This window comes from Bos grunniens, chromosome 2, assembly GCF_055505025.1.
Source record: "Bos grunniens cultivar Pamir isolate PY7600 chromosome 2, Bosgru_T2T1.0, whole genome shotgun sequence".
NCBI classification, from domain to species: domain Eukaryota; kingdom Metazoa; phylum Chordata; class Mammalia; order Artiodactyla; family Bovidae; genus Bos; species Bos grunniens.
The window spans coordinates 48,321,655-48,345,624 of NC_141166.1; the positions used below are offsets into that span (position 1 = coordinate 48,321,655).

The 23,970-nt window shown below is 37.5% G+C and overlaps 1 protein-coding gene across 6 annotated transcripts; it reads left to right on the forward strand.

Annotated features, from left to right (window-relative positions):
* Positions 1-35: 35 nt before the first annotated feature.
* TYW5 (tRNA-yW synthesizing protein 5) lies at positions 36-23,527 on the forward strand. 6 transcript variants are annotated; one of them, XM_086347033.1, is made up of 8 exons: positions 36-159; positions 5,579-5,733; positions 10,147-10,216; positions 12,942-12,986; positions 13,584-13,721; positions 16,924-17,011; positions 17,406-17,522; positions 19,529-23,527. In XM_086347033.1, the coding sequence occupies exons 1-8, from the start codon at positions 82-84 to the stop codon at positions 19,783-19,785; spliced, it is 948 nt and encodes a 315-aa protein (XP_086203159.1). In that variant the 5' UTR covers positions 36-81; the 3' UTR covers positions 19,786-23,527. The 6 variants fall into 6 exon arrangements, with proteins under 6 accessions (XP_086203159.1, XP_086203180.1, XP_086203170.1 ...); XM_086347054.1 differs by lacking the exon at positions 13,584-13,721; XM_086347044.1 differs by lacking the exon at positions 10,147-10,216 and having other exon boundaries at positions 5,579-5,671.
* The last annotated feature ends 443 nt before the right edge of the window (positions 23,528-23,970 follow it).

Consider the following 23,970-nt stretch of genomic DNA (forward strand, 5'->3'; position numbering starts at 1 on the left):
TGTTTCCGGGCGAATCGCGCGCTGAGGAACGTGTTAGTGCAGAGGGTCCCGGGACTTGGAAGAGGATTGGCGTGAACAACCATGGCCGGGCACGGCTTCCCAGTACCCCGATTCGAGGGCGTTTCGCAGGAGCAGTTCATAGAGCACCTGTATCCGCAGGTGAGGCCCTCTCGCGGGGCGGAACCACGGGGTGTCGGTGGATACCCGTTCCTACCAGTTGAGCTGCTCCGAACTGGTTTCTTGGTATCCAGGTTGTGGCGAGAAGGTTGTCAGTTGAAAGTGGCTGGTTGGCCCTGCGGCCAAGGGAGCACGTGGGGTATGTTGACGGTCTCACCTATTAAATTTTTCGGCGAGTACCCTTCCACGTTTCTGGGAAGCAGTTGGACGTCAGAGCGCTGACTACGAGAAATATTTTGCTTAATAAGCCCAGCTAGCTGCCTTGGGGGAGTTCGATCAAGGAGTCTAATACCATTACCATGGCACCCTAGGGAAATACTCCCCCGCCCCCCACTCCCCTCCCCCGCCTCCCACTCCCCTCCCCCGCCTCCCCCAGGTCTTCAAGTCTTTCGTCGAATTTCTTATAGTCTAGGGGCAGTTTCGCGCCCCATCTCCGACCCCCACCCCCCAGTAGCTTGAATGGCGCCAGTTATTCTTCACGAATTACTGGATTTGAAGGAGCAGTTTTTCACTGCACTGATCCAAAAAGGGAAGCAATGGGAATCCCACGAGAAACTTCCACTGGATTCTAACATGGGTTGTAGATCAGACGTTCGATTGTTTTGTATCTGTAATTCGAACCTTAGTTCTTTAAAACAAAACTCAGAAAAATGTTAATGGGGGAGAAACTTTTTACTTGCAGTGCTTTTGCAAGGGAATCTAGGCATCAGAAAAACTGAGAATAAAGAGAGGAACAGATATTAAAAAAAAAAAAACAAAACCATAAGATTACAATTAGCCTGCTCATGATAAAGAACCCCCTCCCCCAGTAATTTTACTTGATATTTATATCTCTGAGGATGGTTATAGAGCTACAGTTCTGAGTGTTAAAAAAGTCAGGGATGAAGTTTTCATTTAGGAATTAGAAACCTATGGGGAGGATTCAAGTCTGCAGCAGCAGTAGGCTCGATGGGTGGTTGTCTTTCCCCCCCACGGAACACATTAGTGTATAGATGCCTTCAGGACAGAATTGTGACCATCAAATAATATATGAATGTGGAAATGCTTTATAAGACGGCTAGCTAGCAAAAAGTGTTTTGTAATTTAGCCTTCCTAGACAAGACATACTGTTACAAAGAAAGCATCACTAAACATTGTAAAGTGGAAAATTGCAAATAACACTGATCACGGTGTAATAAAACTAGAAATCAATAACTAATTTGCAAAACAAGACTTTTCTAATTAAGAAACTCCTAAGAAAAGCTGTTAAGGGATATAGTCCTATCAGATTTTTAAAAATGTTTTAATAACCAACAGTGTGGTACAGTTGCATGGATAGACAGACCAGATGAATAGAGAAGAAAGTCTGAGTGACTTTATATATATATCTCCAGAGTCTGGATAAATTTTCATTCATATAGAAATTTAGCGTGTGATGAACATGACATTAAATCACTAGGGCAAAGATGAACTTTTAAATAAATGGTGCTTGGACAACTGGATAGTCACAGTCATTTATAAGATGATAAAATTAGATTTATATCTGACACCGTACACAAAAGTAATCTCCAAAAGGATCAGAGATCTAAATAAAAAAAGAAATTACATAAGTACTAGAGGAAAGCATGGATAAATTTCTTTGTAATCTAGGTCTATGGAAGGGTTTCCTTATGACTCAAGTGTAGTAAAAGAACATTAAAATTTGAGTACATCAAATTCAAACTGGGAGGGAAATATTACAATATATATTTTATTAAATGTCAGCGAAAGCACATGTATGTAAAGAACTTTTAAAAATTAATGAGGAAGCAGGCAAAAATCTGATTAAAAAGTGAACAGTTGACAGAAAGATAAAAATGGCCTCTAAACACATGAAAAGACATTCAGCTTTACTCATAAGAGAATTTAAAAAATAGATACCATTTATGTATCATATTGGCAAAAATCAAAAGGCTTTAATAATACACTCTTTGTGAGTCTGTGAGGAAACTGGCACTCACATTTTATGCCAAGTCCTTTCATGCATTGGAGAAGGAAATGGCAACCCACTCCAGTGTTCTTGCCTGGAGAATCCCGGGGGTGGTGGAGCCTGATGGGCTGCCGTCTATGGGGTCGCACAGAGTCGGACACGACTGAAGGGACTTAGCAGCAGTAGCAGCAGTACAAGCCTAATGGAGGGGAATTTGGCATATCTAACAAAGTTGTTGATATGTTTACTTTTTGAACTGTGGTGTTGGAGAAGACTCTTGAGAGTCCCTTGGACTGCAAGGAGATCCAGCCAGTCCATTCTGAAGGAGATCAGCCCTGGGATTTCTTTGGAGGGAATGATGCTAAAGCTGAAACTCCAGTACTTTGGCCACCTCATGCGAAGAGTTGACTCATTCGAAAAGACTGATGCTGGGAAGGATTGGGGGCAGGAGGAGAAGGGGACGACAGAGGATGAGATGGCTGGATGGCATCACTGACTTGATGGACGTGAGTCTGAGTGAACTCCGGGAGTTGGTGATGGACAGGGAGGCCTGGCGTGCTTCGATTCATGGTGTTGAGAAGAGTCGGACATGACTGAGCGACTGAACTGAACTGAACTGAGTTCCTCTTCAGGAGTTTACTTTGGGGATGTACTTCAACAGAATGAAAATATCTAGTATTTATTATGTTTGAGAATGATTACAAATAACCTAAAAAACCTACTATAGGAGACAGATTAAATTTTCCATTTACACTATAGTGTGCTAAGTTGTAAAAGAACAATGAGAGAAAATCTAAACTGATAGCAGTGATTTTCAGGATATAATTTTAAATTAAAAAGAAAAAATTACAAAAGATAATTTATAAATAATTTTGTATAAAAAAGTAAGGAAATTTATATGGTTTTTGATCACTTTGCAAAAAAGAAACATGGGGATGATAAGCCAGATGTTAATGAGACTGGTTATCTATAGGGGTTGAGTGATTACAACATGGGTGAGTATAGATGCAGTGACCTTTTTTATATAATTTTGACTTTGGAGATCACGTTAATGTTTTATATTCTGAAATAATAGTAATAATAAAATTAACATGGATAAGGAATAATTTTTAAAAAAGCCAAACTCTAGTATAGAATATTAAAAATAACAAGTGAACCTAATTAAGGGAGAGAGGAGAAGTAACCTAAGTCACTTTTGAACACAGTACTTTGATTATGAATTTGGAATGTGTTAGTTGCCCAGTCATGTCCAACTCTGCAACCCCAGGGACTGGAGCCTGCCAGGCTCCTCTTTGGAATTTCCCAGGCAAGAATACTGGAGTGCATTGCCATTTCCTTCTCCAGGGGATCTTCCTGACCCAGGGATCAAACATGGGTCTCTTGCATTGCAGGTAGACACTTTACCATCTGAGCCACCAGGGAAGCCCATACTTTGATTGTATGGCAGTCTAAAAACAAAAAGAACTATAAACAATGCTGAATTCTAGTTTGTATACTTTTTTACAGTGGTATAACTTAGCAGTTGTAGAGGTACTTAGTGTGAATTCTGGGATTGTGCAACTGATTAAACATTGAAGATGATTGGAACCAGGTTTCTCAGGAAGACAGCAGGTAGTTTACAAATATATGAACAAGAAATTTTGAAATAAATGTTGTGGTATAAGTTTGGAATTAGGTAACCATATTGGAAGTATCATGATTCATCATATATCCGTTAAGACTGTGTGTGTGTGTGTGTGTATAGTACATATTGAGAGAGAGAAATATAACCATATGCATATGTAGTGTGTGGGAGGAGGTGTATATTGGGGGGGGGGTGGAGGGAGTGAGTATATACACACCTTCATGTGTTTCCTAGCTCTGGTCCCTGAGAAGGCCTATATGTAATGACACATCAATAGTCATGAACACATTCAGCACCCAGATCATTGTTTCTAAACAGCATTCCCCACTAGAAGAAACCAGAGCTACTTGAAGAAATAACTGTAGGGCTGGGACAGAGAGGCAAAAGAATACTGGATTATAAAGTAAGACGTGCTCAGGCAGAAAGTCATAAGAGTCAGCTTGAAGGTATTCTTACTGGCCAACTCTGGGATAACTTGAGCTTCAAAATTATATCAGTGGATTATAACTCAATGGAAAAAAAAAGAATGAATGGAGAAGTTAGAGCTAATTCTTACATTAGAATACTAACTAGTACGTGTAGAAGGTGATTTTTTTTTTAATCACGGTTTCTGCACTCAGCAATACTGAGTGGTACATTCTTTGCAGAAACGCATAAGCTGAATCTAATCATGGAGAAGCATCATGTAAATTCCTATTGAAGGACATTCTGTAAGATAACTAGCCTGTGCTCTTCAAAAAATGTCCAGGTCATAGAAGAACAAGTCTGAGAAACTGTTCCAGATTAAAAGAGGTGTCGGAGGAGGCAATGGCAGCCCACTCCAGTACTCTTGCCTGGAAAATCCCATGGGTGGAGGAGCCTGGTAGGCTGCAGTCCATGGGGTCGCACAGAGTCGGACACGACTGAGGGACTTCACTTTCACTTTTCACTTTCATGCATTGGAGAAGGAAATGGCAACCCACTCTAGTGTTCTTGCCTGGAGAATCCCAGGGACCAGGGAGCCTGGTGGGCTGTCGTCTATGGGGTCGCACAGAGTTGGACACGACTGAAGCGACTTAGCAGCAGGAATTAAATGCAGTGTGGAATCTCAGAAGTTGGGAAAAAATACAGAGACAATTAGCAAAATTTGGATACAAGCTAGATTAGATAAAAGTATTGTAGCTGTTAAATATAATTTTGATAATTATTCTGTGGTTATACAAAAGAATGTCTTTGTTCTCAGAAAATATGCTCAAGTTTTAGAGATAAAGGAGCATGATAGAGACAGTTTGGAAAACTACTCTGAAATAGTTTAGAAAAAATTAAATTATTTTTAATATGTCTCCATACACACATTGCAAGAGTGAGAGCAGATGGTAAAGTAAGTGGGGCAAAGTGTTAAATTAGCAACTCGTGACTCAGAGTAAATGGTATATGGGAGTTCTTTGTAATGTTCTTGTAACTTTTCCATAAGTTTAGAATGGTTATCAAAGTAAAAAGTTGCAAACAATATTTGACTATAAAGTACAAATTTTAATCAGTTGTATTTTTTGTTATATATAACACTCATAAAAATGCTTTAAATAATATTCGGACTTCTCTTGTTTCTAAGCTTATGATAGTATTGCTGTTTGGTTTGGTTTTGTTTTCCTAATGCTGAAATTGTGTTCTAAGTATATTACATAGTTTCCTCTTCCTGCTTTAGTTACAGCATGAATTGTCAGAAGATCTGATTTTGAGCATCTTGGGATCAATAGTCATTTTTTATTTGTTTTTAGCCCTTTATTACCCAATATAACTCCTGATATATTGTTGGTTTTCCGTAATTTTTGTTGATTTTTCCCACACAGAGAAAACCTCTAGTGCTAGAAGGAATTGATTTGGGAGCATGTACAAGCAAATGGACAGTGGATTACCTCAGCCAAGTCGGAGGGAGGAAAGAGGTGAAAATTCATGTTGCTGCAGTTGCCCAGATGGACTTCATTAGTAAAAACTTTGTATATAGGTATTTTCTTCTGAGGTTTACTCTGGGGATACACGTAACTTTTTTTAAACCTGTAAAATATTTTTGCATTGTTATACAAAGACCATATGGCATTTTCTCTCTTGGCTTGTTTGATATAATTATAGAATAGCTTACTAATTTTTAAAGAATGGCTTTTAAAAGACAAGAATTCTCAGCTTACATAATTATACAAAGACATTTCCAAAGACTATTTTAAAAATAGAGTGTATACCCAATACCCTCTGGAGTTATGGAAAGAGCAGAGAATTTCTGTAACTAGAGTTAGATTACATCTAAAGCTGGATGTGCAGTATTCATTTAGTGCTTCATTGATTAGTTGATCTTCCCACATCAGTAATTGTTATCTAGAGTTGTAAATTCTAAACTTTTCCTTCATAACCTGTTTTAATTTTAAATGCCCTATTTTTGGAAGATTTTCTACTTCCAGATTGTTTTTAGTTAAGTATAAGCTCCTGTTTTTTTTTTTCTTTCTGCCCTCTCCAGAAATATAAGACAGGTGGTTGCTATGTTTGGTATAATCTTTTGTCAACTTGGATAAATATGACTTAATTTTCTTTTTTGACAAAATAATCTTAAATATGTTAAATTTCCCTCATGGTTGTCGTTTTATGTTTTGGGATGTCTTAAAAGATAGTTGAAAGCTGTGGTATGTCTGAACTTGAAAGCTTTAAATGCTGTAATCTTATAGTTTTACTATGCTGTTTATTCCCATGAGTTTATTCCCTTGAGTTTTACTAAAAATGTTAAATTTAAAAACGATTTTCAAATTCTGAGCACGTGTAGTTTCCAGTAAATCCAGTCTATTGAAAAACCATGTTCACAAAAGACTGATTTTTTAAAGAAAGGTGGCTCTCACTGTTCCTTCCAGAGTTTAGAGATGAGCTAAACAGAGCTTCCAGTGTCCAGGGTCATACTTTTCTCATTAGAGTTTTCCAAGTTCGTATAGTAGCTTGCCAAACCGTTTCTTGGTATTTGATTCTTTGAATATTTGCTGTTACAGTTTTGGTTTTTAATAGGCCATGAATTGAATTTAATTGCCATAAATTTTTCCAAGTGTAAGAACTTTTCATTTTTTATTAAACAAGAAAGTGGAAGAAAGTGCTGGAATGATGAGTGTTTCTCAGCCTGCAGTTAATGATGTTTATTTTCCAGGGAAGCCCAGTGCTGTAACAAATGGGTATTGAAACTTCATCTTGAATTGCCTTAATGTTATGTCATGTCCTATAAACTTTTCAAAACATGTTTTTGAAGCACGTATATTATGTAATAGTTCCTATTCCAGCTCCTCTAAGCCTTTCACTAGAGCTGCTAAAGAGTTGCAAGGTTATTTGCTTAGAGACAGAAGGAAAACAGATGTAGTCATTTTTGCAGTTATTGGGGAACAGGAAAGAAGGGAGGCATCTAGGCCACAGAGAGAGGCTGGAAAGTAAGAGAACCTACACACGTATCTCATTATTAACACTTTAGATTAAGGTTTCATTTCTGCTTTTTAAACACTTGAAGATAAATATATTCCCAAGTCTTGGCTTTTACTTCTTTCCTCATGGTAGCTCTTACTGTTCTTCCAGAATCCATATACATAAAAATGAAGAGTCTTGAAAGGATACTGTTGGTATTCTCTCCATAGGTTTTTTTTCCCCAAGTCTGAGTCTTACATGAGCTTTGCTTTGCTGCTTCTGCCCATCACATCCACATCGTCTAACTCCTGCCATCCTGCTCTTATTGTTTGTTACACTTTCCTCATTCCTGATCTTGGAAAGAAACCTTTCCAAAATGGGGAACAGAACAGTAAGGATTTTTTTTTTCTTTTTCTGAATGTTGTTAACTGCTTGCTGCTATGTTGCCATTATTGTTAACCCCACCATCTATCTTTTATCGAACATTTCTTATATATCAGGTACTGTGCATCCTAGATTATATTACTCATTTAAATGTCTATGAGGTAGATTTTTTAACCGATAATTATACAGATGAGAAAATGGAAGCTTAAAAATGTTAAAAAATTTACTCAAGATTGTAAATATAGCTTGAAATGATGGAACCAAGACTTATTCCCACATTTGCCTGACTCCACAGAGTCCTAACAGTTCTAATCCCTCTTGGATACTACCTCACTTGCTGGTCTACGTCAGTCCAGACAAGTGGAGCATCGTATAGCAGGTGCTCTTCTTACTGAAACGTGTGTAGGATAGACCTGAAGGCCAAGGAACTTCCCAGTTGATATGCCTGTTTCCCCCCTCTCTCAGCTTTGCTTCTGTAGAAGCTTGGATGGTACTACTAAAGGAGAAGGTTGCTGAGGCCACCCAAGTTCTGCTTTGGACTGAACTACTCTACCTGGCCTGTTCTTGTAAAAGTCTTAGGTTCTCTTTAAGACCTTAGCAACTGCACCAATTACAGAGGTAGCTCTGGCCTGCAGAGGCTTCTGTATTATTTCCAAACTCTTCAAAAGGTGCTTTGGTAGAAATGAAGGGTGTACAGTGAGATCAGAGACGGAAAACATTGAACAAATAAATTTGTTGATATTATTAGCCAGAAACTATAGTAGTAGATTGGTCTGAGTGACAGCCCTCTTTCTTCTCTCCTGCAGTGTCCACTGTACATAATTATCAGTAGTGTCCTCAAATTCAGATTGACACCTGCTAGTCCAGAATCTGGCATCAGATTCGCTTCGCTTTGCAAAGGGGTACAAGGCAGGAAACAGCATCCTAGCAGGATAGTATCAGTAGAGTCCTTATACCAATCCAAAAGCCATTTTTGGCTCACTAAGTGATAACTTCCTTGTAAGGGAACAAGACTAGAGGTAGATACAGAGATACCCTAGTTTAGTTAAGCTACATAGTCCACAGAAACCTGTAGCATAAGATGACTATGATCTTAGTTTCTCAGTTTCTCCAAGGGACATGCTCAGTTACTGAGTTATACTGCACACAGGGAAGCCACATCCTCTGCTTCCCAACAATTTAAGAGTTCAGTCACCATCCTTCTAGTCGAGACATAATAAATAATTGTTTTTTTGCTGAGATTTGCTTCCCTTGTGGCTCAGCTGGTAAAGAATCTGCCTGCAATGCGGGAGACATGGGTTCAGTCCCTGAACCCGGTTGGGAAGATCCCCTGGAGAAGGGAAAGCCTACCCACTCTAGTATTCTGGCCTGGAGAATTTCATGGGCTATATATAGTCCATGGAGTCACAAAGAGTTGGACACGACTGAGCGACTCACTTTCACTTTGCCGAGATGCGTGGCATGTGGAATCTTAGTTCCCTAACCAAGGATCAAACCTATGCCCCCTGCATTGGGAGCACAGTCTGAACCACTAGACCTCCAGGGAATTCCCAGAGGGTCTTTTTCTTTTCAGTAAACGGTGTTATCTGTTCTAATAGCTGACATTCCACATTTATGTTAACCCACTATGTTTCTTGGAAAACATTGCATGGTCATCTTCTTACAAGGAAATCTTACCTCCCTGTTACAGAGTTCAAGTGGAGAAATATTTGTTAGTAAGAGCGAAAGATTACAACTCCTAATGAGAGGTGTGGAGGCTAGAGTGTAGTGACCCAGATGCCTTTGATGATGTCATTTTCTGTTTGATGTTTCTGATAAGGTATCATCTTCAGGTAGTGGGTAGTACTTTTGATTCTAGAAGATTGAACAGATAGGATATGACTCAGAAAAGGTAATCCTCAGACTCAAAAGAGTGAGGTAAAGGAAACAAACCTTGCTTCTACAGTGTTCAATCCTGTTTACCAGGATGGAAGGAGATGGGCCTTTGGGAAGAAATATTTAAGAATAAAATTTGATCATTTCACTGGAATCCTTGAGCTATTACTCAGAAGCCTGAAGTGATAGAATGTGGTGTAGAAGGGGGAGAGCAGTTTTGTTTGGTTGTGCCAGAAGGCAGGCAGGTAGGTTGGTGAGAAGGGGAGGGGCTTTGTCTTCATGGGCTGTTTGCTTGTTTTCTCTTCTGCAGTAGCGCTAGTAGTTTGCCTTGTTCATCCCGAGACTTGTTTTGCCACGGAACTTGAAAATTAGTAGCACTAAAAGCTTGCAAGTTTGTATATTTCCATATATACCATAAAACCAGAAACATTTTTGTAACAAAAACTTGGAATAGGAGTATATTGACATATGAGAAGGATCCATCTGTACTGTAGATCTAAAAATCTTTAATTTTTGAAAGCAAAATTTCAGACAACCTAAGTCAAATAAGCTCAACTCTAAATGAAGTTTGAAAGCTTAGAATTCCACATAATAGGTTATAATAAAAAGTATGGATACTGTGTTGTAAAACAGAAGATTATATCAAACTCCAGCAAACAGTATGTGTGTGTATAGTGGCTAGAGTATTACTAGTTTATTTTTACTAAGTCCAAGGATTCTTTTATGTTTATTTCAGAACTTTACCTTTTGACAAGTTGGTACTAAGGGCAGCTGAAGAAAAGCATACAGAATTCTTTATTTCAGAGGTAATTGTTTTTAACACAATTTCTTAAGAAAACATTAATATGTAATCACTAAATTATTTTCTTATAAAAGAATGTTAGATATATGAGAACTATAGCTTTCCATATATCCTAGCTGTGCTATTTATTAGATCTCAAACCTTGTCCTCATTACCTTTCTGTGCTTTGGTATTCTCATCTGTAAAATAGGAACAGTAATAGTACTTATTTCATAAGTTTTTTGTGACAGTTAGCTCTATAAAATCTGTACTCAGCACAGTGCCTGATAGGTAGGAATTACTGAATGTTAGTTATTAATACTATATCCTCTGAAAATGCTTTGGTCTGATATGCCAAGTTCAGATGATAAAAAGGAGAACTTTGTTAACTCTGTTAACAAAGACAAAAGACTATTTCTATATTTTTTATTGTTATTAATGTGATTTCTGTTGTGTGTATTTGCTATAACATTTGTTCAGGATTATATGCAGAAGAATTCTACTTATTTACATAATAATCCAGCTTAAAATAATGCAAAATAGAATTTAAATATCTTGAGATGAGACATTGAGGCATTTATAAATACATTAAAAAAAAGTTTATTGTGTTATCTCAAAAGCACATTTGAAAAATAAACTGCTTTTTAAGCTTTGAAGAAAGCTGTTGTCTGCATCTGAGCCAGCTGGGTGATGGTCAGTTTGGTGGTAAAAGGTATTACATTTTCTCTGTTCTTTCATCACATGATGTTTTATCCCTACAGAAATCCCAGATGTCTGATTCTAATTGTATGACTAGAATATCTGCAAAACTGATTCCATTAGCTATATCTGAAAAATGTGTTTTAGCTTTACAGTCATGCTTTAACATGTATGTTCAGCTGCACTTTGGTACTTTCCTGTCCAAGGGTAATGAGTGGCACAGATTTAAATAGCCATGAAATGTCAAGTGAAATAAAGGAAATAGGGACAAGGTAATGGTAAAGCCTAAAAGTTAGGGCGATGTGTAAGATGAATTGGACTGTCAGTTCAGTTCTCTGGGAGACACATTCTGCGATGAAACTAGGACTACAAAAGACTTATTGGGGAAAATACCTGTGAAAGAAAAGGAGAAGATTTGGGTAGAGGGTGCCATCAGGCAATGATCCAAAGCTGACAGACTCTCTGCCAGCTCCATGTGGAACTCCTGAGCAAAGACTACTTCCTAGAGGAATCCTGTCCAGGGTGGCAGTGTCTAGGCCTTTTACCATCTTGCTTAGTCATTGGTTGAGGCTACCCTAGAAAGAGCACGACAGTTCAAAGGGTGAGGCGGACCTGAAGGAGTTAACAGCTGGCAGCTGTATGTTTATCACACTCCTTGCAATTAATGAATCTTTTCTTGAAGAGGGTTGTGTGGTGTATCTCTGTATCTGCCACATAAATATATATTTTAAATCCTGAAACATTAGAACTGGTAGAAAACTCTTAGAATTTTGAAGAACAGACTTTGAAACCTGTGAAAGTGAAAGTGTTAGTCACTTAGTCTTGTCCCACTCTTTGCAACCCCATGGACTTAGCCTCTGTCCATGGAATTCTCCAAGCAAGAATACTGAAGTGGGTTGCCATTCCCTTCTTCAGAGGATCTTCCCAACCCAGGGATCGAACGTGGATATCCAAATTGCAGGCAGATTCTTTGCTGTCTGAGCCAGCAGGCAAGCCCTGAACCTGTTTAGCTAGTAATAAATTTATGAAACTTATCTGATATGGTACTAGTTAAAATTTTAAAATCAGTAAATCTTGGATTTAAGTAAAATTTGTGAACACAGATGTATAATATATTGTTATGATAAATGAGATATATTTTGAAGTTTGTGCTATAATGGTCAATTTAAGTATAAAAGGCAGAATTCTTGTGTTGTGTTGCCCCTGTGTTTGACCTGATGTGGCTCAGTTTACTAGTTATTACAGAAAATACAGGCGATGTATACTTCATAATTCAAATAATTCCCTATTAGAGCTACTTAATGGAGAAGGAAATGGCAACCCACTCCAGTATTCTTGCCTAGAGAATCCTAGGGACAGGGGAGCCTGGTGGGCTGCCATCTATGGGGTCACACAGAGTCAGACACGACTGAAGCGACTTAGCAGCAGCAGCAGCAGAGCTACTTAATAAAGTTATAGTTGACAGTTTTTTAAAGCATCAACTTAAGTTTATTACTATAAGCTGACATAGTTCTAATTCATACCTGAGCTGACTCTTGATGATTTGGGTTGAGAATTATGATTAAGGATAAGCTTAGCTTTGTAAAATACAATGTTTCAGATTTTTTAAAAAATTAGTTTTAAAAGTATAAAGTATTCTATATTATCTTCTATATTTGCATTATATTAATAAAGTTTGTTGTTGGCCTTCAATGATACTCTGAGATCATGTGTTATAAAAATGGGATTTCTGTAAAGTCTGAAGATGCTAATTAAGATTGTAAATAATTTAGAATATAAAGTCTAAATTAAGCTTTAGATGTGATATGCATGTGTTGCCTTTATAAAGAATTTATTTTACCTGATGTTTTGTGGATCCTGTCATTGTTACAAGCACGTAGAGAGACATTTCTTCATATGGCCACCAGAGAGCATTAGTAGAAAGGGAAGAAAATGGAACTTTTTTTAAAAATGACTTAATTGGGTTAGATTTTCACATTTATTCCCTTTTGTCTTTACTTTCTGATATTTTTAAGTGAATACTGATGTTGTTTTTCTTTGGCTTGTTTAAGGATGAGAAGTACTACCTCCGATCACTTGGAGAAGACCCTAGAAAGGTAAGAATTCTGAATGTGAAGTTATCTAATCTTTCCACAGTTAAGGAATCTATTCTACTTATTTTGCAGACGGCCATTCAGTTAATAAAATATAATCTAAAATGATATAAAAAACCTGGATAATTCATATATATGTATTTAGGATCAAATTAATATGCACACAGTTAAGGAGCAGTCCCTAAAATGATCAAGTCAGATTCTGTCTTTTCTCTTTATGGCACATTATTTCTTCACCTTCTTTTAGTTTTCTCTCTTAGGAGAAGCCCCAGGTTTTACATAGTTGATAACATTCAAGTTAATGACTCTTACATTTAAGTAGGTTGTATGATTCTTGCTTAGAGTAAGATGAACTTTCCTATTAATGAAGTATATAAAGGTTAACAATAGTAGTATCATTGAATGTATTATTACAGTCTGTCATTCTTTCACTTAAAAGGTCATGTGTTGGCTGTGGTCACATCCTAGTATTTTAAAACAGTGAGCAGAATTTTGCACCATTCCTCCATGATATCATGGGCTTTGATGGCAGCCTTAGATAAAATAAGCATTACTCCAATATTGTGAAATAAAATTCTCATTGTATTTCTCTCAATGCAGGATGTTGCAGATATCAGAAAGCAGTTTCCTTTATTGGAAGGAGATATTAAGTTTCCAAAATTCTTCAAAGAAGAGCAGTTCTTTTCCAGTGTTTTTCGAATCAGCTCACCAGGGTTACAACTTTGGACACACTATGATGTATGCTACATAAAATGCGAAATCTAAAACTACAGTAGCCTTTAGAATTTATAGACTGAACATTCACAGTATTAACTTTTGGGAGGCTACCCTGAAGTTCTCTGACATGTAATTTGCTGAAACATGAGGTTTAAAAACAGGTGCTCTGCCAGGCAATGGTAATGGAGTAAATTATTTAGTTAATGCGAGAGCCTAGTTTGGAGAAGGCAATGGCACCCCACTCCAGTACTCTTGCCTGGAAAATCCCATGGACGGAGGAGCCTGGTGGCTGCAGTCCATGGGGTCGCTAAGAGTCGGACACGACTGAGCGACTTCACTTTCACTTTTCACTTTCATGCATTGGAGAAGGAAATGGCACCATACTCCAGTGTTCTTGCCTGGAGAATCCCAGGGACAGGGGAGCCTGGTGGGCTGCCATCTATGGGGTCACATAGAGTCGGACACGACTGAAGCGACTTAGCAGCAGCAGCAGAGCCTAGTTAGTTTCTTACATTTGCATTTCTCTATTCATCATTATAAATATATATACTGAGTTTTTTCAAGTGTTTTTTGTTTTTTTAACATGTGGAAAATGGACACCAGATGAGGTGGGGGAAACTGAAAGTGGAAAAAATGTTGAAGTTATATATGTGACTAGATGGAACCGTTGTTTGGGAGAAAGGCAGAAGTTTGTGGAGAGTCATTTCCAACTGTAAAATTTGGAGATACCTGGAGGTCTTAGGGTATATACCCCTTGAGAATGTCAAGTGTCTACTGTATTTATTGAGCAGTAAGATGCGCAGATATTGATCTTGACCATTTATTCTATGGTGTTACAATTTTACTTGCTTAAACATATGCATGGGCTTCCCAGGTGTCGCAGCGGTAAATAATCCACCTGCTAATGCAGGAGACACAAATGATGTGGACTCAATCCCTGGGAGGATCTCCTGGAGTAGGAGATGGCAACCCACTCCAGGATTCTTGCCTGGAATATTCCATATGCAGTGGAGCCTGGTGGGCTACAGTCCGTGGGGTCACAGAGTCGGACACAACTGAGCATGCACACGCACATGCAAACACATGCAAATAAATAGCTAAAAAACATTAAAAGTCTAGGTTTGTATTTAGTTTGGTGTTGGATAGAGAAATTTAGAAAATTTAAAGCAATATCTTGTGTGTACATTAGTTGCACAGTTGTGTCTGACTCTGTGACCCCTTGATAGGTTTCCAAAGATAGAATAAAAGTTTTAGAAGTATACTTTATAGTGTTTTATAGCTGAGGACCTCTTGGGAGGATTTTGATATAGTCTAATTAAATGAGATAGATATAAGATCTTAACATGTTTTAAGGTTTTCAGTTCAGTTCAGTTGCTCAGTCATGTCTGACTCTTTGCGACCCCATGAATCGCAGTATGCCAAGGCCTCCCTGTCCATCACCAACTCCCGGAGTTTACTCAAACTCATGTCCATTGACTTGGTGATGCCATCCAGCTATCTCATCCTCTGTTGTCCCGTTCTCCTCCTGTCCCCAATCCCTCCCAGCATCAGGGTCTTTTCCAATGAGTCAACTCTTCGCATGAGGTGGCCAAAGTACTGGAGTTTCAGCTTTAGCATCAGTCCTTCCAATGAACACCCAGAACTGATCTCCTTTAGAATGGACTGGTTGGATCTCCTTGCAGTCCAAGGGACTCTCAAGAGTCTTCTCCAACACCACAGTTTAAGGTTTTAGTTACATGAATAGTATGATGAGAAAATGATAACTCATACTTTTAACTGTATTCACAAATTTTGTGTAGTATCCATTTTATCTTAAATATGAAGTTTTTCTTAAAAATAAGTCAAAGGAATGCTAGTTATGTAGTTACAGCTTACATAAGTCATTGTTAAGGGAGAAATGCTTAGGTTGAAGTGATATGTAAATAATCATGAACATGTCTTGCTTAGTATATATTTTAATTCCTTAGCTGGGAATTAATGTAGCTCTGCCTTTTTTTTTTTTCCTTTTTCTATTTTTGGCTGCACTGTGAGGCATTTGGGATCTTAGTTCCCCAACCAGGGATTGAACCCACACCCCCTGCATTGGAAACACGTAGTCTTGATAACTGGATTGCCAGGGAAGTCCTTGTAGCTCTGCTTTTAGGATTTTTCAAAATTTGTACTAATGCAGTGTACCCTTACAAACACGATAAAAGTCAACACTGCTCCATTATTACTAAGTTCGTCAAAATTATTTGCCAAGTACGGTCCTGTCGAAATACTTTGGAAATCAGTATATTTTCCTGTAACCAAATTCTGGTTGGCCATCTCGTAAGAGCCTGTCCGTGGTTGCAGCACTACCTTGTGTTTCCTCAGCACCTGGTTTTCTAAGTGCTCTCATCCTATCATCTAATGTTGGCCTTACAGTATTCCTGGATAGATAAGTAAAATAGATACTTACCAACGTGCACGTGTGTGTGCTAAGTCGCTTCAGTTGGGTCCAGCTCTTTGCGACCCTATGGACTGTAGCCCTCCAGGCTCCTCTGGCTATGGGATTCTCCAGGCAAGAATACTAAAGTGGGCTTCATGCCCTCCTCCAGGGGATCTTCCCGACCCATGGATAGAACCAGCATTTCTTACATGTCCTGTTCTGGCAGGCAGGTTCTTTACCACTGGTACCATCTGGGAAACCCATACTTAGCAAAGGAAAGTGAAAAGTGAAAGTGAAGTCGCTGAGTTGTGTCTGACTGTTTGTGACCCCATGGACTGTGTAGCCTACCAGGCTCCTCTGTCCCTGGGATTTTCCAGGCAAGGGTACTGGAGTGGCTTGCCATTCCCTTCTCCAGGGGATCTTCCTGATACGGGGATTGAACCCAGATCTCCCACATTGTAGGCAGACACTTTACCATCTGAGCCCCCAGGGGAGTTGGTCATACTTACCAAAGGGAGCCTCAAATAGATGTAACTGCACTTGCTGTCATAATGATGAAGCAAAGGCAAACAGTGTTCTGAGCAGATTTTCTAATGGCCTGCCAGTCCTTCCCATTTTAAGGCAGTGTTGGAGAAATAGTGACACAGTTGTGTAACACATCTGTTTTCACTGTTAAATTAGAATATTACTATAAGAGTTTTAGGTAATCTGAGTCAAGCTTTATTAAAAGACAGGATTTATGGTTAACTGGAATACCATTGATTCTGTATATTAGAATTTTATGCTTTTTCATAAGTTCTTATTTGCCTTCAGGTAATGGATAACTTCTTAATACAAGTGACAGGAAAAAAGCGTGTTGTTCTGTTCAGTCCTCGAGATGCCCAATATTTATATTTATCAGGTACTATTTTTTTTTAAAGAATAAATTTCTCAAGTTTTTTTTTAATGTCTTCATTCTCATAGAAAAACTTTGTAGGGCTTCTTCCTAATTATGATTCTTGTGTTGTATTTGTGTCTTGTATTGTGTTCTTCATTGTGTACGTGTATACATGAGATGATAGGTTATATGAAGAATGAAATTTTTAGATTATCTTGATTATGTTACATGAATGTCAGTGGTTATAAATAAAGGGTAGGTCACTGAAAATTGTCTTCAGGAGAACAGTAATTGTTCTCACAGTGTGATACAGTAAAGTAGTTGTTAAGAAAAAACAAATTTTCAAATTTATATTTGTGGTTATTTAAAAAAAATGCTAACTGTTCAATCTATATCATCCTGTTTTGTAACTTTTCAGGTTCTAAATCAGAAGTACTGAACATAGATAACCCAGACTTAGCTAAATATCCACTGTTTTCCAAGGCTAGAAGGTATGAATGTTCCCTTAAAGCTGGAGATGTGTTATTCATTCCTGGTAAGATTTCTAGACTTCAGTAACTTGCTTTTTATACTATTTATACTCACTTGACCATTATGTGATTTTTTTTTTTAATACAAAAGTTTGTTAACTGTATCCTATCCTATACAAGATGAATTTTTATATACAAATGTGTGTGTGTTTAAAGTATGCTAAGACAGGTTCTTACAGTATTGTCTTATTTTTCAAAGACAACCTATAAATATATTATTATACTCTTAAGTTCTCTTATTAAAGGATACTAAGCAAGACACTTTATATCTGCAAAAAAATTATACTTCATGGTACTTTTAAAATCATTTTGTTTCTAAAATATTTACATGTTTTAGAACTGTCACTTAAGTAATTATGAAGAAATTATAAATATATTTCAAAGCCAAACAGAATATTTTATTAAATATCAAATGTTATAATGCAATACCTATGATGTACACTATTGGGCACTATTTTTCTACAGTCTGAATTAGTGTCACTTAATTTCTTTGAACAGTATATAGGTATTAGTTGTTAGTAACCAGTGATACAGTTAACATCTGTAATTATACAAAACTGAATACCAGAAAATTATAAAAATCAAAATATTAAGGGGTGCATTAACAAATTTGGCTTATAGTTTTACTTTTCATATATGTTAATATGTTTATAATAATACCTCTTGAGTGATAAAATTTAGTTAAAAGTATTAATAATAATATCTTATTTGGGACTAGATTATAAATTCCTTGAGGACAAAGAACCATAGTTTGTTAATCTTTGTGTTGTCCTGTTTAGTTAACTTTACATAATTGTGTATAAAAGTTCAATACCTTGACTTCTCAATCCTCACTGAAAACAGTCACAGCACACTGTGTTTTAAATCCATTGCCGTTACTTAAATTTGGGGGTTTTATATCTTGAGAGCATGGTTAAGGGTGATGCAGTTCTGCCTTATTCTGTATACAACTTTAAAAGAGAAAAAATACTGAACGTTTGCAGATATTTTGAAATAGGAGCAGAAGTCCCATCTCTGGATTTAAATTTAACAGGATGGTTAGCTTTTTTTCCGTTAACACTGAATAAGGAAAAAAAGGTTCTGAAAGAAGGAGTAGTTAAGATTAAAACCATGTTTGGAACCTGGTTTTGTAAATCAAAATATTTTAAGCTTTTGTTTTTTTCTAGAGCACTCTTAGAAGGAGTTTATTTCTAAAATTTAGCATCTTATAAATCTTCCTTTCTGTCACAAGATTAAACACTTTTTAGATGTGACTAGGATCTCATCTTTGTTTAGTATTGGTTTAGTGTTTCTTTAGCACCTATGCTTTGAAAATATTTATTCTCAATTGAAAACAAAGAAGTAAATTTTTAGTGGAAGTAAAATATTAATTAGCTATACGAAGTTTACTTATCTTTTCCACAACCAAAATATTTGCTTTACTTTTATATATATATATATATTATAAAGGAGCGTTAACATAGGATGATTGTAATAAGTGCATTAGAAATATAAAAACTGGGGAGGCTACAATAAATGCAGATTTTAAGCAAGTTAGAGAACCAAAGGCAGCTTAACCAGGAAGTCTTTGAGAACAAAAGTACTGTACTAAGTCAGAAAAGGTCAGATACCCCTCAAATAATTGAAATGTTCTGTGTATAAAAAATGAACACTTTTGATGTGGTGTGTGACTCAGGAAGTGTAAACAAGTAATACAAAACACAGCCCCAAATTACAGAACTAAAAAACAAATAGAACTTTATTGTGTCTTTCAAGTTAAAAGGGAAAATTGCTACTTTCAGAAGTTTTAAACGTAGGGTTGTGCTATTGACACTTTAAATTGGTTGGCAATTCATAAAAGTTAAAATGATTCTGTTAAAAGCTAGGAGTGTGCTAACGAAGGGATCTAGTTATAAGATTTATTTCTTGAATTGGCTATATGCAATTTGTGATATTTCACTGACATTTTGTTTTTTTTTTTTTAACTGTAGCTTTTATTTTTAACTCTTTTTTTTTTTAAATACTTCTTCAGCTTTATGGTTCCATAATGTAATTTCTGAAGAGTTTGGAGTGGGAGTGAATGTCTTTTGGAAGCACCTTCCATCTGAATGCTATGATAAAACGGATACCTATGGAAACAAAGATCTGACAGCAGCATCAAGAGCTGTACAAATTTTGGACAGAGCCTTAAAAACACTAGGTGAATTACCAGAGGAATACAGGGACTTCTATGCACGGCGAATGGTCTTGCACATTCAAGACAAAGCCTATAGCAAAAACTTTGAATGAATAATGAAATGAATGCAGTGAGCATAAACTTTTAAATACAGTTCAGCCCAAATATTGGAAAAGTGTAACAAGATGTAAATTAGTTTTTTAAAGATTTAATCTTTGTTACAATAGGAAAGATAAATCAATCTCGGATTTACAGATTTAGTATGAAGGCATGTTTGTGTGGTTTCTGCTTAATACAGATTGTTATGGCTTCCTGCTGGCTCACATGGTAAAGAATCTGCCTGCAATCCAGAATACCTGGGTTTGATTCTTGGGTTGGAAAGATCCCCTGGAGGAGGGCATGGCAACCCACTCCAGTATTCTTGCCTGGAGAACCTCCATTGATAGAAGAGCCTGGCGGGCTACAGTCCATGGGGTCACAAAGAGTTAGACACGGCTGAGTGACTAAGCACAGCACACATGGTTGAAAAGGTGCTGCAGTGGGATAACCCTTTAGTTTTCAGATGCAAATAACTAAAAAATCCAACTTAAAATGACCTAAACAATTAGAAAATCTATTGAATCATTATACATGAAGTTAGCTGATGAAAAGGGCTTCAGTATTTCTATTCCAGTGATTCCTAGGAGGGTCACCTCTGGGCTTTTTTTCTCCCCGCTGTTTTCAACTGCAGCATTGGCATCATCTAGTGCTGGCTACCCTTGTGGTCACGGGATGTTTGCCAGTAGCAGTTGGGACTGTGTGCATCTTCATCTACATGCAGTGCAGGAATCGGGGAGGATTTCAGGGGCCCTCTCTTACATGCAAAAGCTTTCCCAGAATTTGCCACCAGATGCTTGGGTCTCACTGATCTGAAGTGGCTTAGACCTGTCCACCCGCAGGCCAGTCACTGGTAAAGGATATGGAATAACTCTTAGGTCAGTTGGGTCTACTGTAGCTGGAAGTGGAATTTGTTTCCTCTGAGACACAGGAGGTATTTATGAGGGCAGAATGGGTCATTTTTAGAATATGTTTAGATAAGGAAAAAAACGTGGGCAATCAACAATATGTGTACTACATTAATCTTTTGAGCTTTTTATAACATACAGATACATAGGCCTCATCTTTGTAGAGCAGTACTTTGGGAGTTTGGCATAGGTATCTAAAAGATTTGTGGGTTTTTTTTTGATGCGTCATTAGGATCGAGAACACCTGGATTACATAATAGTAATTTGGACTTAGTTTTGTGATTTGTCCAAAGCAACTGTTTAATCTGATTGTGGTCCTGATCGTGGTTTTCTTGGTACCCAGTAAAAGTCATGCCTGCCCTTTTTTTTCAGTTTTTGAATACTCAAATCTGTTTTAATTTATACTTATGGCTAAACTTTAAGTTTTCCCCATGAGATGTTTTCTGCGTATCCCCTTTTTAAAGAAAGTTTCTTTAAAAAAAAGAAAAACAAAACTAAAAAGAACGAATATATGAGAGATCTCAATAATGTTGTCATCACTGAAGACAATGAGCGTTTGTATGTGGATCTATGCCATTCTTTGTTTTGCACCTAGTAATTATATTGCAATCTCATTGAAGAGAGACCACATGTATTTACTGAACACAAATGTGCTGATACAAAGCAATCTGATTACATCGATTTAGTGCATTTCAAATATGGAGAAAATTTTCTCTAATAAAAATTATACATTCACTCATACCCTGTATTTGGAATGGATTAATTTCAGCTTTAAAAAGTGAAAGTTAGTCACTCAGTTGTGTCCGACTCTGTGATCCCATGGGCTATATAGTCTGTCAGGTTCCTCTGTCCGTGGAGTTCTCCGGGCAAGACTACTGGAGTAGCCATTCCCTTTTTCAGGGAATCTTCCAGACCCAGGGATTGAACCCAGGTCTCCTGCATTGGAGGCCAATTCTTTACTGTCTGAGCCACCAGGGAAGCCTATAAACAGTAAATTATATGGCAGCCCACTCCAGTACTCTTGCCTGGAAAATCCCACGGACAGAGCAGCCTGGTGGGCTGCAGTCCATGGGGTCGCTAAGAGGCGGACACGACTGAGCCACTTCACTTTCACTTTTCACTTTCATGCATTGGAGAAGGAAATGGCAACCGACTCCAGTGTTCTTGCCTGGAGAATCCCAGGGACAGAGGAACCTAGTGGGCTGCCATCTATGGGGTCGCACATAGTCGGACATGACTGAAGCGACTTAGCAGCAGCAGCAGCAGCATGACAAATAGGAAAAATACAAAGAAAATTATTCTAAACTTCCTAGGCATCTTTGGGAAGAAAGATGGAAGTTACTCAGGTCAACAGAGTTAGTGTGTCAGAAAAGAAATTGTTTTATAGCTAATTACCAGATTTTGATCTTTGGTTATTTCTTAGGATAAGCAAAGAACTCTTTTCCCTGAGGAAGGAAAATAAAACGATTTAGTTTGAACAGTATTTATGTCCACTCTTTAATAACCATCCCCCCCCCCCGTTTTTGTTAGCCAATAAGAGAATCAACAAAATACCTATGTCCAGAATCATGTAGAACACTAGGAAGTAAATGTGAGATTACAATTTGCCTAATGAATAATCATTTTAATTCACTTTACTTGGAAAGTAAACTGGATGACCTTAGGCAAATTATATAATCCTTTAAGAAGCTTTCCTCATCTTTAAAGTAAAACTTGAACTTTATAGGGTTGCTACAAAAATAAAGGGGATAGCTCAAGGGCAGGCACATAGTTGATGGCTGGTGCTGGCTCCCATTTAATTATATTCCTTTGCTTAGAGAATTGAGGTGGTTCCTATTGTAGCATTAAATTGTAATATCTAGAGATGAATCCTTTAGGATGCTTTAAAATTATTTTCCTGGTCATAATTTTTAATGTGTCTTTTATTTTAAATGCAAAGTATTTTAATCTTTCTTGCCTACCTGGTTGATACCAAATGAGATGTTTTTAATATGTAAACTATTACATGGTATATTACAACTTCTCAAGAATTCCAAATCTCAGAATTTTGTTGCTGAAAGGGATCTTAGAAATCATCTAGTCGATGCAGATTGCTTAAATCATTTTCTGGCTCACACAGCTGGGTGATAGAAACTGAAATTATAGTTGTGGTGACCAGATTAGTAATTCTCCATTCTTTCTCCCTTAGGTGCAGCTCATCTCAAATACTTAGGAATACATTATATAGTTATTCTTTGGTTACAGTTCAAGGGGCACATAGGAATTTTTTCCTCTGCTAGCAAAACTTCTCACTGCATTGCTTGCTACCTAGGCAAGGAATACAAAGAAAGACTAAGTATGCAGTCAAAGAAATACTGTGCAGTCAAAGAATGACACTGTATGTATGTACTGGCAAGGTATTTTCCCAAGGTAATTAAATGAGAAAAAAAGTTTGAAGTGATGGGTACAGTATGCTAGCATTTGTATAAAAGAAACGTGCTGTAAGTAAACACTGTGTATATTTAGTTGCTAAATCAAGTCCAACTCTTTTTCAACCCCATGGACTGTAACAGCCAGGCTCCTCTGTTCATGGGATTTCCCAGGCAAGAATACTGGAGTTGGGTTGCTATTTCCTTCTCTGGGGGGGCGGAGGGGGAGGGTGGAACCTGTGTCTCCTGCACTAGCAGACAGGTTCTTTACCGCTGAGCCACCTGGGAGGCCCCAAGTCTGCAAGGATACATAGGAAACTAGTGCTCACCTCTGAGGTTATACAAGCAGATAGGCAGACTGGAATTCGCAGTTACCTATTATCTGATTTTTTTGTTGTTGCCCTGGTGTATATTACTATTTCAAAATAAAATTTAAAAATGCCCCCGGTGAAGATTGTAATTATCATCTTTTCACAAACAATAGAATTTGTCTTGGCACATAATTACATCTGAATTCTAATTATTCAGTAACTTCAAACTTGTCACTGATGAAATATCAGAACAAGGGAAACTATAGGTCAACACGGCTTTTTCCCTATCTTTCCTTCCTTCTGAACCGCAGCTATGTGAACATTTGAAAAGAACCTTAGTAATGAGGCTTTCCTCACCGATCTAAATTTACCAACAGACATCAAGGTTGAATCTATCTATAAGCTGACCACCCCCCAAAATGCAGAAAGCAGCGATTCACGTCTAGATGGAGTTGGAACTGTGCTGTTCTGACTCCTGCCCCATGCTGAAAAACAGATAGTCAGGAGGAGCTAACACAGATTGGCACTCATACATGTCTCTACCGGGGTTACCTAAGTCTTTTTTGACACATACA